The 13,351-nt window shown below is 50.9% G+C and overlaps 3 protein-coding genes across 3 annotated transcripts; 2 read left to right on the top strand and 1 right to left on the bottom strand.

Annotated features, from left to right (window-relative positions):
- Positions 1–152: 152 nt before the first annotated feature.
- On the top strand, positions 153–1,047 carry CCOS01_07718 (H/ACA ribonucleoprotein complex subunit 1; the record flags this gene model as incomplete). Its single annotated transcript, XM_060455881.1, has 4 exons — positions 153–231; positions 329–379; positions 446–546; positions 634–1,047. The coding sequence occupies 4 exons, from the start codon at positions 153–155 to the stop codon at positions 1,045–1,047; spliced, it is 645 nt and encodes a 214-aa protein (XP_060313773.1).
- A 2,355-nt stretch (positions 1,048–3,402) lies between these two features.
- On the top strand, positions 3,403–5,604 carry CCOS01_07717 (aminotriazole resistance protein; the record flags this gene model as incomplete). The annotated part of the gene is made up of 1 exon (XM_060455880.1): positions 3,403–5,604. One exon carries the CDS (start codon positions 3,403–3,405, stop codon positions 5,602–5,604), a length of 2,202 nt encoding a protein of 733 aa, XP_060313772.1.
- Positions 5,605–5,930: 326 nt separating this feature from the next.
- Positions 5,931–8,910, bottom strand: CCOS01_07716 (PH domain-containing protein; the record flags this gene model as incomplete). The annotated part of the gene is made up of 3 exons (XM_060455879.1): positions 5,931–7,197; positions 7,262–8,087; positions 8,148–8,910. The coding sequence occupies 3 exons, from the start codon at positions 8,908–8,910 to the stop codon at positions 5,931–5,933; spliced, it is 2,856 nt and encodes a 951-aa protein (XP_060313771.1).
- Between the last annotated feature and the right edge of the window lie 4,441 nt (positions 8,911–13,351).

The raw sequence follows: 13,351 nt of genomic DNA, 5'->3' as shown, positions 1-13,351 counted from the left end.
CCAATGAGGGAGCTCGATTGGCCTGCACCACAATTTGGTCGCTGGGAAATTTTCTGTCGGCTGCCCGTTGGCCTCGTTTTTTTCAATAGCAGCACCAAAGCACTCAGTACAGGAGCAGCTCCGAACGACAACCCGCCAATCCACATATCAACATGTCATTCGGACGAGGAGCTCCGCGCGGTCGCGGTGGCGGTGGTGGTTTCGGTGGTCGCGGCGGCGGCGGTTTTGGAGGTATGAAATCACTCTACATTTCATTATCCCAATGCACTTGCAGATTGGGTCTGCTCGGTGACGGAATTCACAGTTTGATGCTAACATAACTTCAAAGGCCGTGGTGGCTTCCAGAACAGAGATATGGGCCCGCCCGCGACAATCCTTGGTACGTTCTCTCACCTTGTCGCTGTTTTGTCTCACGAGAGTATTCTAATCGGCAATTTTCGTATAGAGATGGGCAAGTTCATGCACGCTTGCGAAGGCGAGATGATCTGCGAGAGCATCAACCCCAAGGTTCCTCATTTCAACGCTCAGATCTTCCTCGAGAACAAGGTGCGACCTACCCCTCGTCGATTTATATCTCGATCGAAATTAGCCAAAGGAAATAGAACTCGACTAACTTTGTCCTTTTTCTGACAGACTGCCGTTGGCAAGGTCGACGAAGTCCTCGGACCCATCAACCAGGTTTACTTCACCATCAAGCCTTCCGAGGGTATTCAGGCAACTTCTTTCAAGGAGGGCGACAAGTTCTACATCGGGTCCGAGAAGCTTCTGCCATTGGAGAAATTCCTGCCTAAGCCCAAGCCTCCCCCAGGTGCCCCCAAGGTCAAGCGTGCCGGCCGTGGTGGCCCGGCAAGAGGCGGTCGTGGTGGTCCCCGTGGCGGCTTTGGCGGCCGTGGAGGTGCTCCCAGAGGCCGTGGCGGCAGTGGTTTCGGTGGCCGTGGAGGCGGTCGCGGCGGCGGTGGCTTCGGTGGTGGCCGCGGTGCGCCGAGAGGAGGTGGTGGCTTCGGCGGCGGCCGTGGCAGGGGTGGTTTCAGCAGAGGAGGCCGGTAGGCCATGACTGGAGTTTTCAGCTTCAAAGTCTGAGTTGGGGAGGGTTTTATCTGTTGGACTACGACTCTGGCGTTCGGGTTTGCTTTGCTTTCTCATCGGGCCTGGCGATAGGGGTTCGAGGCTACATGTACATCATCCACTGTGGTCAACTAAAAATTAGAGAAAAGTCTTGATTGAAAGTGTTGGACAGTTCAGGATGATCATGGCCTAATATTCGCCTACGACCATTTGTCGTATCCAGGCCACTGACGTGTTTTCTCTTCAAGGTCTCGGGGGCGAGCCACTTGGTTTTGATCATTACTGGCCTCAATTATTCATTGATTTTGTTTCTCACGATAACCATCTCTTCAGGTCTCTTTTCTGGCCCTCGCCGTCCGGCGTCAGATACGTATCTCGGCTATTTCCAGTTATCATCGCAATGCGACTACAACAGCAGACCGCGCAAACAGCAAAGACTAAAGATTCAACATGTCAATCAACAGATGAAATGTTCGAAATCTTGAATGGCGGTGTACTGAGATCGCCTTGTGTGTTTCTTTTCTTTTCTTTTTCTTTTCTTTTTTATTAGCAGGCGACCAAATCAAGTTTTCTATGGGGAAAAGGATGAGACTACGAAGTTATCAGTGGTGGATACATACGCCTGGCGTCCTCCGCCGTCAGTTCTGATATGCTCGTGGTCTTCGCCGCGCGTTTCACTTGCCAGAGCAAATAAGAACAGTACTTGGTTAATATGAAAGAAAGAGTGGCTTGGCTCCTATCCAGGCACCCGGTTGAGAACGGAGAGTCTAAGCGGCTTCCGCAGTCCCGCCGTTACTTTTCTGCAATGAGGCTGAGTCTGTGACGGAATGTCATTTCCAAAAATATCCCAATCCTTTTCATTCCAGTTATCCCGTATGCAATAGAATAACCCAAGAACCGAGCACACGATTGACGAAGACATTGACCATTTTGGACCATTGCGATTGAGCCCAATGACATGTTCCCTCTAAGGTTCGTGATCATTCTGTCTCCTCTTTCTCGCGCTCATCCTCCTACTTATAGTCACTTCGCTTTCTTGGGACTCAGCCACGAACTTCATATCGCATCAGCTCTCTCAGACAACTCTGACCCGAAGTCAGGACAGAGTTCATTCAAGTCAGCTTAGCATGACAATCGTTCGCTCTGATCTGAGACCCGCTATTGCGATGGCACTTATTGTACTGGGCCAAGAGTTTGGTCTCATTCATGTAGCATCACGAAAGTTCCCTTGGACGGCCTGGGGCGTTTGCGAAGGATCTCTGTTGGTGGCGCGGTTCTTTGACAAGTGGGGTCTGGTTTACATCGTTGGCGCCAATCCCCCATCCTCCTTCGCATCAGCCTTGCTTGTTTACAGGGATCCCTGTTACAACGTCGTCTATCTACACGCGCCCAAGCAGTCGAAAAATTGCTGGACATCAAAAGTCTATTCGACGGCCTGCATATTGTCTTTCTTCATGACCGGTCTTCTGTAATCGTGAGTCCTATGCACTAGGCAATAGTCCTGACGAACCAATGGAGATCGGCACATTGTACGACACCGCAGCGCCAGACTTGTGTGTCCGTCGACTGTTGGTGTGATCCAAAACCGAGTGTCGATTTGGCAAACTAGTTCAATGTGACGGCAATGCATAACTTGCGTGTCGCTTACCGAAGGCCATCCCGGAAATAAGAGAGACATGCATCAAGATCTCCCAAACGCGTCTGCCTCGAATAGCAAACATGGTAGCTCAGATTAGGGAATGTTGACACCCTTGACACTGTTCTTGGACAAGCTCTAGTAGCTTCGAATCAGCCCTTCGAGACGGGGGGATCATGGAGAGGCAGTGGACTGCTGCGGCGCCCTGATTGAGGCCCATGCCCACGACCATGGCCGAAAGGATAGTAACTGCCTACGCCAGCCCCCTTGCGAGAGCCATCGTCAGCATCCACCGGGGATCAGTAGCTCAGGCCTTGAAGTGGACACCAATTTGTCGTGTCGCTCAAGCTACCAAGGTGACCAAGGTTGGACAACTGTCTCTCGTTCAATACCCGATCCTGTGCAGTCCGTATCTGGTCTGCGTGCCCCTGCAAGCAGGTGTTCATCTATCACGGCACTTCCTGCACCTGATTTGTACTGGTGACCGGCTTCTGTCATTCTCTTTCTCGCCTTCCACTCTATCTAACCGTTTCATTTGTATTGGCGTTGCTTTCTATTCTCATGCCTTCGTCTACCCGTGTGTGACTATCGGCTTTGCGTTGTTGCCCCTGTTGTAGCGTTCAGTCAAAGACTGGACATTGAATATCGATATTTCACCAAGCCGCGGTCTTCACAGATACATGTAGCTGATACACACCGACATGAGCAACTCAAGCACCACACATTCACCGTCTACTACTCGCACACCGACGACAGCATGGGAGACCCGAAACGCGGACGAGGCCATGCAGAGGGTGGCGGATGTCATGATAGCAGTCACAGAGTCGTTCCGACAACAGTTTCGAGAAGAAAATGCGAACGACAGCAGGCCATTCGGGCCCAACGGGCCAGGAAACTTGAGCTGGCGGACTTCGGCTCCGGTTCTTGTCTCTCCTATCCTCGACGACGACGGCGTGAGCCCAACGAACTCTCATTATTCTCGGCCGAGTACCGCTCCTTCGGCCCTCGACGCCTCCAGGCATGATGCTGTGTTGCCTGTATCGCCTACTTCCTCTCGTGATCCGGCGACATCACCTCTTTCACGGACCATGATGGTAGGGGCGTTGTCCGTTCCTCGGCTTCCGACTGTAAATATCACACACCCACATAACGACACGGAAATACAGGCCCGACAACCATCGACTTCCACGCCGTTAGTAAAACCGACGGCTGCCACCACACTGCCGAGAGGGTCAGGACCCGAGGCACTCGAACATCCTTCAGAGTACCCAGACTTATTCGAGGCTGCCAGGAGGATAGTCTTCACGCAACGGTTCAGGTCCTCAACGGAGGCAACGCCCCTCAACAGGCCCGGCGAGAAACCCAGGTACCCCGAAAACGAGGAGCGCATTTCCTGGGCTCTACAAACCGCAGCGTATCCGGAAGATCCCCTCCTCCGAGAAATACCGCCAGAGCCGCTGTCGTCCGCAAAGGAGTCCTTCCTAGTAGCCGTCGTCAGTCTGTACCAATTCCTTATGTTTGCCGGCCTCGTCCAGGCCATAGCACCGGCCCTCGCCATCGCCGAGTCGTTCCCAGATATACCGAGCGGCCAGCACTCGTGGTTCACCGCAGCCTATACACTCATCATCGGAGCCTTTGCCGTCCCCTCGGAACGCCTGGGCGACGCCTTTGGCCGCAAGACCGTCATCATCACCGGCTGCCTCTGGTTCTCGCTCTGGAGCCTCCTCGCCGGCTTCTCCATCAACGTCCAAAACGGCAGGGCAGACGGCACCGCCTACTTCTGCTTCTGTCGTGCCATGCAGGGCCTGGGACCGGCGCTCTGCGTACCCAACGGCTTCTCGGTTCTCGAAAGAACGCTACCGGCGAGCCAGAGGAAAGACATGGCACTGGCCTTTTTCAGCGTCGCCGCACCGTTGGGCTTCGTGGTAGGCGCGGTGATGTCGTCCCTTTTTGCCTACAACGATTCCTGGGAATGGTCCTTCTTCGTACTTGCAGCTGTCAACATTTCCGCTGCGGGTCTCAGCCTTTTGGTCGTCCCACGACAAGCCCCTCGAAAAGGCCCCTATGATCATACTATCTGGGTACAGCTCGACGTATCCGGGACTCTCCTCGGCAGCGGCGGTCTCGTCCTGTTCAGTTTCGCTTGGAACCAGGCACCGGCTGTAGGTTGGCGCACACCGTACACCTACTTCATCCTCGTCATCGGCGTCATGCTCCTCGCCGCCTTCTTCTACAACGAGTCCACCGCTGTGAACCCCCTCCTCCCGCTGCGCGCCATGACCCCGAAGTCGAATCTAATCCTAGGCTGCACGGCAGCGGCGTGGGCCTGCTTCGTCATCTGGGCATTTTATGGCTTCCAAGCCCTCGAGGTCCTGCGCAGCTGGGATCCGCTCCTTGCCAGTGCGGGCTTCGTACCCGTTGCCGTTGAGGCCGTGGCAGTGGGCCTGCTGCTGGCGTATCTCATGCCCGGAGAAGAGGTATACTGGGCGTTCTTCGCAGCCGTCCTATCCTTTTTGCTGGCATCTATACTCATGGCGACGGCACCATCCGACCAGACGTATTGGGCAAACACGTTCGTCAGCACCTTGTTCGCTCCGCTTGGGATGGTCCTGACTATGCCTCTTGCCACCATCCTGCTCAAACAAAACCTGGCAGAGGGGCACCAAGGGGTCGCAAATGGTCTTGTTCTGGGCGTGTCGAGCTACGCCATATCGCTGGCTATGGGAATCGCGAGGAACGTAGAAGTCGGAGTTAATTCAAGTGACACGGACAAGCTGTCCGGGTTCCATGGGGCACAATACTTTGGGACTGGTTTAGGTGGCCTGGCAGTAATATGTGCAACGATACTCCCAGTGTTAGCAGTAAAGGCCAGAGGTAGATCTTATGAAGAGGGATACGTCTAAGAAGAATTGGTTGGATATCGTTTGCATTGTGCTGGAAATCGTCGAGAAGATAAGTGAAATACTGTCAAAATGAAAAAAAGGGGGGTCGGCACCCTCGTTGCTCTTTCCGCGCCTTGCTTCCCTGAATGAACATTCTCTTCTCGATCACATTGAAGACAAGAAAGTTCGACACAAAAATCCCATGCCTTTATGTTCAATCGTATAGGATAGAAAACGAACAGGCAGACCCCTTCTCTTAAACCAGTGCCACTCCCTCATGTTCGAGTCGTTTTCCCTTCCTACCCATTCCTTACTCCAGTTTCCTTTCCCGTCCCTTTACATTCTCCTCAACGTCTAGCTTCGACTCCGGGTGTACCCTTGGGGTATTCACCTGGAATATGCAAGTTGGAAATCGTCGGCACGCTGTCGGTTCTGATGGTGCCAGAAGTCGGCCGAATAGCCGACAACTGTTGATGCTGACGAGGCACGTCGTGGCTTGCAGGTGTTGACGATTTGTCGGCGCCAGAGAACCCATTCTGATCAATCTCATTGTGCTGGGCATGGCCGTTGCCCATGCCAACAATAGGAATCACATTGACGTGACCGGCATCTCGTTCGCCTGACGCGTAGTACTCGCTCGTCTCTTGCTGGTCGACGATACCGCTGTTGGAAAGGCCTGACGAGGCCTTCCCATTGCCATTCATCCACTGACCGTATTGGCTATTGCCGCCTGGTGTCTCGAGGCCACGATCATATCCGCTGACATTGGAGACAGGCCTAGATTCATCGTCGTAATTACCAATGGCGCCATGGTGGCTCTGCACTCGCTGTTCCTCGTCTCCAGGTACAAATACTGCCTGGTGTCCACGGCTACCAGATGGAGATCGGCGAATCGCTTCGCTGGTATAAGGGTTGACACCATCTTCTTGAGCCTGCTGGGACAATTCGGCTGCGTGGGAAGGCATTTCTTCCATTGGGGTCCTGTCGGACCCTCCGTAACCTGTAGGATGTTCGGGATGTCCATTCGGCCCGTGATAGACGCCTAGCATGCTTCCCGGCAGAGCGTATGCTTGCGCGGCGGCTTCACGGTCAGAGTTGTCAAATCCGGAGCTTACACTAGATGGCGAAAGAGGTGCCTGTAAGCCTCGCTGTGCGTTGACTTGGATGTCGGATGGGAATCGCCCACCTGCTTCGGGACGGCGGACGTCTTGTCTCGAACTCGTGCTGGCTGCGACCGCCGTGTCGGCCGAAAATGGCTCGTCATCGTCGTCTTCGAGAACACCGTCGCTGCTAGTGGAGCGCTGCGAAGACTGGCTGAGACTTCGAACATGACCGCGAACGAACTCGCTCCTTTCTTGCGGCGACCTCTCGGTGAGAACTTTGATGTCCTCGTACCAAGCCATCATTGTATCATGGCTCTCGGCGCGGAAGACCCATGTGTGACCACGGTGCATTGATCCCGTCTGGCGACCCTTGAGGATGAACTTATTGGATGATCCTCCTTCGGTCGAGTGCGACCCTAGTTTCTGCTCTGGAAGATATAAAGACATGACGGGGGCCTGGCCCTTATCCGCGGACTTGAATTCATGAAGATGAGTCGATGAAAGTACATACCTGGAGTTGAAAGTCAGCGGAACAATTTTGGTGACAGTGTTACCGTAGTTAGGGAATCACTTACCAGCCAGCTGTATAGCTCTTGAGGTACTTGCTTTTGCGCTCGAGAAGTCCGGCGCGAATCTCCTGGCACCCAACGTGCTCCCGACCGGGATAGTGGATGTGTTCGGCAGACCGAATCGGGATGTTGGGGTCAACGAACTGGTCGTCTTTTTGAACGAAATGCGACCACTCGAAATCCTTGGGCATAGAGATTGGGCCAACGCGGAGCTCTTCAATTGCCCCGTACGCAGCATCAGACTCGCGCTTGAGGATGCCAGCATAGGCGTTGTAAGCCTTCTGGATCTCACCAACCACGATAGCTTCAAGTTCTCGGCCAGAGTTCTCCAAGTTTAGGTAAGCCTGATGCAAGTAGTTCTCCTCGTCAATCTGGCGCTCAACTTGTCTGTCCACCGCCAGTCGCAAGAGGTAAGGATCTTGCTTTCCGGTCGTCAACGATGGGTCGAGGTCGGTCTGGCCCAGGGTGTCTTGCAGGGCCTTGACGGCCCTTCGGGTGCCGTCCATCTCCTTTTCCACGGAATTCTTGAAATCTCCAGACAGGTTCTTGATTTCCTTGATCTTCTGGTGTAGATCATTCCTCAGCCCAGTGAGCGCTAGGATGACATCCTCCTCAATCTCCTTGGCCTTGTTTGATTCTAGAATGGCGCCCTTGTGATAAGCACGCAGTATTTGCAGTGCATCGTCGATACCACCCGAGTTGAGGAAACCAGGAGGGCTGGAGATGTTGTTGGCGACATTGGCCAGCTTCACCAAGGACTTAGACTTGTGCTCGTAGTGCGTCTGGATTTCGCGAAAGTATGCGATAAGATCTTTGAGAATCTTGCGCCAAGCTACAAAATGATGTTAGTCTTTGGCGTACACATAGCTCGTCAGCACCAGAGAAGGCTTACACTGGAATCGGTTGGCTAGGGCCTCGGTTGGGTTCCCAGATGTTGGAACTGGGCAATGGAAAGCGCTGTGCACCTCATCTGCGTCGTTGGAAGACTGCAGAGCCAGGCTCCGAACGCTACCAGCCTTCATGCTCCGACGACTACCGCTGCGCTTCAGACTGCCATTTCTGCGCAGCGAGCTCTTCTTCTTGAGGGTATTGTGGCGTGAGGGGAGGCTCAGGTGGTCGTCCCCATTGTTGGAGACGAACGAGTTGGACCGCGGCATGTTGGAACCGTCAATGATACTGCTTCCTCTTTGACTTGCATCCCATTCCTCTGTAAACTTGCCCTGGGTGGTAGCGGAGGGCACGGCTAGCTTGTTGTCGTAGTTTGAAGCAGCAGTCGGGGGACCGTAGTATGCACCGTCACTTCCTAGTGAGAGGTGTTGTGTTTGATGGCTAACGGATTGCGCGTTGGCAAGAGTATTGTAATGGGTTTCTTGGTCACCGTCGTATGGCAGAGGAGCAGTGTTCTGAGGAGTAGGATATGTAGATGGGTCGGAAGCGGGAGAGTTGTAGGACGTGGAGGAGGAGAGCTGAGGTGGTTGTTGAGGGAAATAGGACGAGGTGCGATTTGAGTTCCTGTCGGCCGCAGTGCCGTAGGTAGCTCTGTCCATATCTTGTGTAGCTGGTTCCCTGTAGGAATCGGGATCAGCGATGTGCGGCGCGTGGTTGGAGTATGCCTTTGGCGTGGGTGTAGATGGAGGCGGGGATCTGGCTGCCATTGTTGGCATTCTTGGGACGAATACACGGTCGGATTTCTGTCACTCTGTGTGGTAAGGTAAGGTAGGGAGACTGAGACAGGCCGGGAAGCCGGTGTTAATCTGAACGACAGCTACGACTCAGACTAGCGCAAGGTATCAGCAGTGATGCTGGCGTCGGAAGGTGTCGCTGGCGAGCTTTTAGACGGGTTTAGACAGCCTTAGCGCGACGAAGGAGGGGGAACGGACGGGTCGATAATGGGAAAGGTGGTTAGTGTATCCAGTTGCGGTGTGCTTGACGCAATAGCAGTAGGAGAGGGTAGTCTTGGGCTCAGACCAATGTCGTCATCAAGTGCGTTCGAGTCGTGGTGGCGGCTGCCGATTTGGGTCGGTGGAATGCTGATGTGTCTCGGAGGTTGTTGGTTGCGCACCTTTGTGATTTGCGCGACTGCTAGTTGCTTCAAGGTGGTGATGACGGGAGCGTGCCGGACGTTGCAGGCTTGAGATTGGCACGTAGGTGAAGAATAGAGGGGGGAAAGAAGGGGGGAAAGGAGAGGAAGAGGGAGAGAAATGGAGAGAGAGATAGGTGCCACGATAGGTGTTTGTAAGAACAAGATGGGTTTGTTGGTGTTGCGCAGGATTGCTATCAGTACCAATAAGTCGTAAGCAAGGTTGAGGTAAGCACAAGTACCTATACGGTGAGGTACCTAGGAATGGTAAGGTAGGCAAGGTAAGGAAGGAACCTTTTGACAGGACGGGAACGAGGATCGAGGGTGAAGCGTCACGCGTGATTGTAAAGGAGTGGGAGACAGCCCGAAAGTCAGGTAATTAGGTTCCCTGAGCCGGGGATGTTTGCACGCCAGCTTCCCACTTTGACCCGGGGTATCGCAGTCTCTGGGCACCGCGTCGACGGATACAGACATTGCAGGACAGGGGGGAGGGCAGACGAGTGGGGTGCCCACTGGCCACTACCATGTGCGTTTCCATTTCCAACTTGTTACCTTTTCTCTTTCCTGAGTACCTTGTTATCGAAGAAAGTTAATTCTTTCTAAGTTATAAGTATAAGAATATAATTTTAATAAAATAGTATAGTACTTACTTAGTACTTAAATTAAAATACTTTTTTAAGCTTATTATAAAAAAAAAAATTATATTACCAACTACTTATTATTAAGGTCTATAAGTAGCGCTATAGTTTTAACTATAATAGTTTTATTTATAATAAATAAAAAGTTTAATTATAAATCCTTTAAAAGCTTCTAATTAAAAACTATAAGAGCTTCTAAATATATTAAATTAAAATACTTATTAAAATATTAATAACTAAACTAACCTTATAATAATAATTTTAATAAAAAACCTAATAAATAATATTAAAATCCTTATTAATATTAAGTACGATTTATGAAGTATAATAACGTAATTATAAAATATTATTAATATATTTTATATTAAAAAGGGTATTATTAATATTAATAAAATAAATAGGGCTATATTAATATAATACCTCGGCTTCTTTTTATAACTCGAGGATAATTACTTTAAATAGTATTAAAAATTTATTAAAAAGCTCTCTCGAGTATTTTAATATATTTATTATTATTTTTATAATAATAAGACTCCTAGTACTTATATATAAAAATAAATTATTTATTTTTAAATAATAATATTAGCTTATTAATAAGTTATTAAAATTATAATTTTAATAATCCTTTAATAAAAGAAAGGGTAAAATAGAAGAAAGGATAGGTAATTTATAAAAAGGGTTAAGGTTAAATAGTACGGAATTCGAAGGCAGGGTAGCGTCTATATGTACTACGGTAATCCTCTAGTAATACAAAACGATGGAGTTAAACAGTGGCCTTTTCTCTTTCTATCTTTTTACTCCGTACCTGTCCTTAATCGTTATCTAAATGAAATGTCTTACTGGAGTCTGATTGCAATGTAGTAGCATCCCATGTCATGGACAAACGTGCACCGTCGTCCTGTCTCTGGACCGTTGCGCCTTCGACTCCCTCGTACCTCAGCTCAAGGTAGGTTTGCGCTGAATCTGATGTTTCTGACCATCACTGTGCTATGCTGTGCTGTGTAATGTGCGCGCGGGTGCCGCTGCAAGAACGAACCTGGGCAAGCCGCAGCGCAACACGGACTGACGAACAAGGAGGTGCGCCTGCGGTCTGAAGTGAGGTGCAGGGTGCCCTCGTCGACCTAGCGCAGCTGGACCCTGAATTGCGCGTCTACTTTGGGGGATTGGGATCGTCCACCCTAAGGCACCTTGGGTAAGTGGTAAAGTACTTTGCTTATTACCTAGCACGCCTAGGTAAGGTAGGTAGGTAGGTAGGTAGGTACCTTGAGACAATGGATTGAACCTGTATGAACTTACAGTGGCCAGCCTCCAGCTATCCAGGTGAGTGAACCGTCACGAAACACCAAGGGGCATCTCATGAACTGTGTCACCAATTATTCCAATACATCACGGTATTTCTTATCTGGTCCATCATGCAATACGTATCTCATCAAGACACATTTGTTCACACGGTCATGGAGGAGTAAAAGACACTCAAGGTGGCACATGGGCTGAGAAGGGTTTCTTCCTCTTACACTTGACCTGGTCATAAATCTCACTTGGTGGTATTGCCTCATTTCCTCTTAGACTCCCGTCGTCGCAAAGACTACATAGAAAAAAAAAGAAGACGAAGGCCAAGAAAAGCTTCCAGCGCTGCGCGTCAGGCCCCGTCGATGACGTAGCCGCCCCTCTTCAACACCACCAAACGGGTGACATTCGCTGCAACCTGACCATCAAACACCTGGGGACCCGTTTCCCTTCCAAATTCCACCTCACTAAGCTAGGTAATTACTGTGTCACTGTCCATCCGTATGAACTCTCCTACGGCACCTTACCTACCTTACTTTAGTACGGATAGGCATTCCCGATTCCCAGTTCTCCCTCTGGCCTCTGTATCTTCGTAGCTCGACGGATACCCACCAACCCGTTTCGCCCGCGTCAAATCATCTTCACCATGGAACATGCTGTCACCAACATCACACACCTCAACCAAAGCAGCAGCACGATCCTACCATCTCGCAAGGACGTGACGCATCCGTCCCACCCGGCCGGGCCGTCCAGTATGTATTCCCATCCAGAGAAACGCCACATCAGCCATTCACGTGCCACTGAACCAACAACACCCTGAACCTCTCCAGCTGAACCTGAAGTTCACGCCCAGCCGCAGCACACACAACCCACCTGAGCTTAATCGAGGTCATGATCGTCTCACACCCACCCTCAGCCAAGTGTTGTTTTCAAGAAGAAAAAAAAAGAAAGAAAAAAAAGGCTGCCGATTGCCAAGCACCCCAACTTCCTTCCTCATCAATCAACCATCCTTTTTCCTGTTTTGTTTCCCCGTGTTTATCGCATTCTGGCTGCAAACAATCCCCCGAGCCCCCCGGGGCCGAGTTCCATCGGCATGCCCGGGCAGTGCCTCCAACTTTGAGCTGAGTGCTGACAGGAGTGTGGCTGCGTGGGGGGGAGAGCTTGCCCATAGGACATTCACGAAACCCCTCCATCCGCTGTGATTTAACAACGGTCGACAGTGGTGAGTGCAGCCGTTTCTTCAGACGTACGAAATTTTGATGTACTGGAGCGACACCTCGAACAACACACATCAGCACTATTGCCACGCGATTACTTAGTGGATTGGAGGTCTGGGTGGTGTATGTAGTCTGTATCGCCTGGTCTTTTGACGCAGCAAGGCAACACACCTCACCAACTCACTGAGATCAAATTCTGCCCTTTGACCACCCACGATATAGTCAACTTTATCCCCTTTCACCACCACATACGACCATACCCATTGGAAAACTCGGGATCCCGTCCGCTCTCCCATAGATAAGCCAATGAGGGCCGGATTAGTAGTTGGGTCGGTGACGACCAGCGAATACCTGGTGTTGTATGTTTTTGACGTTTTGCTCTAGACATCGTGAGATTGCGCGGTAATCTAAGTTCGCGAATCTGCGGTCGCTGCATACTGACCATCCATAACATTTTGGGGGAACATTTTGCAGGGTCATGGAAATGTGCTTCCTTTTTTACGATTTTCTGTTATCTTTGATTGGATTGATCTCAACTCCGCGCCATATTGCCTGCAAAGCACACACGATCCTCCTCGATTTAGGTAGATAGGATATTCATTTGCAGACTTCTTCCGTGTATGCGGAACATCCAAGCACGGAAACCTTACCTCGGATGAACCCTAAGTATTGTTTACCCGTTGTTGTCCATGATGCCGAGTCTGTGCCTCTAGGTTTACGAGTAAAGTTGAAGTTGGGAAGTAGCGGACATATAGCGTTCATCTCATGTTGCTTCGAGATGAAGTGAATCTATCTTAACTCCGATCTCACCCTTCGATACTTCCTAGTGACTTCCGACCAAGTCTTCAGATCCAGCACAGATATTGATGGTGAA

This window comes from Colletotrichum costaricense, assembly GCF_030867565.1.
Source record: "Colletotrichum costaricense strain IMI 309622 chromosome Unknown Scaffold_7.1, whole genome shotgun sequence".
Classification (NCBI taxonomy): domain Eukaryota; kingdom Fungi; phylum Ascomycota; class Sordariomycetes; order Glomerellales; family Glomerellaceae; genus Colletotrichum; species Colletotrichum costaricense.
This window is presented reverse-complemented; position numbering and strand designations above follow the sequence as displayed.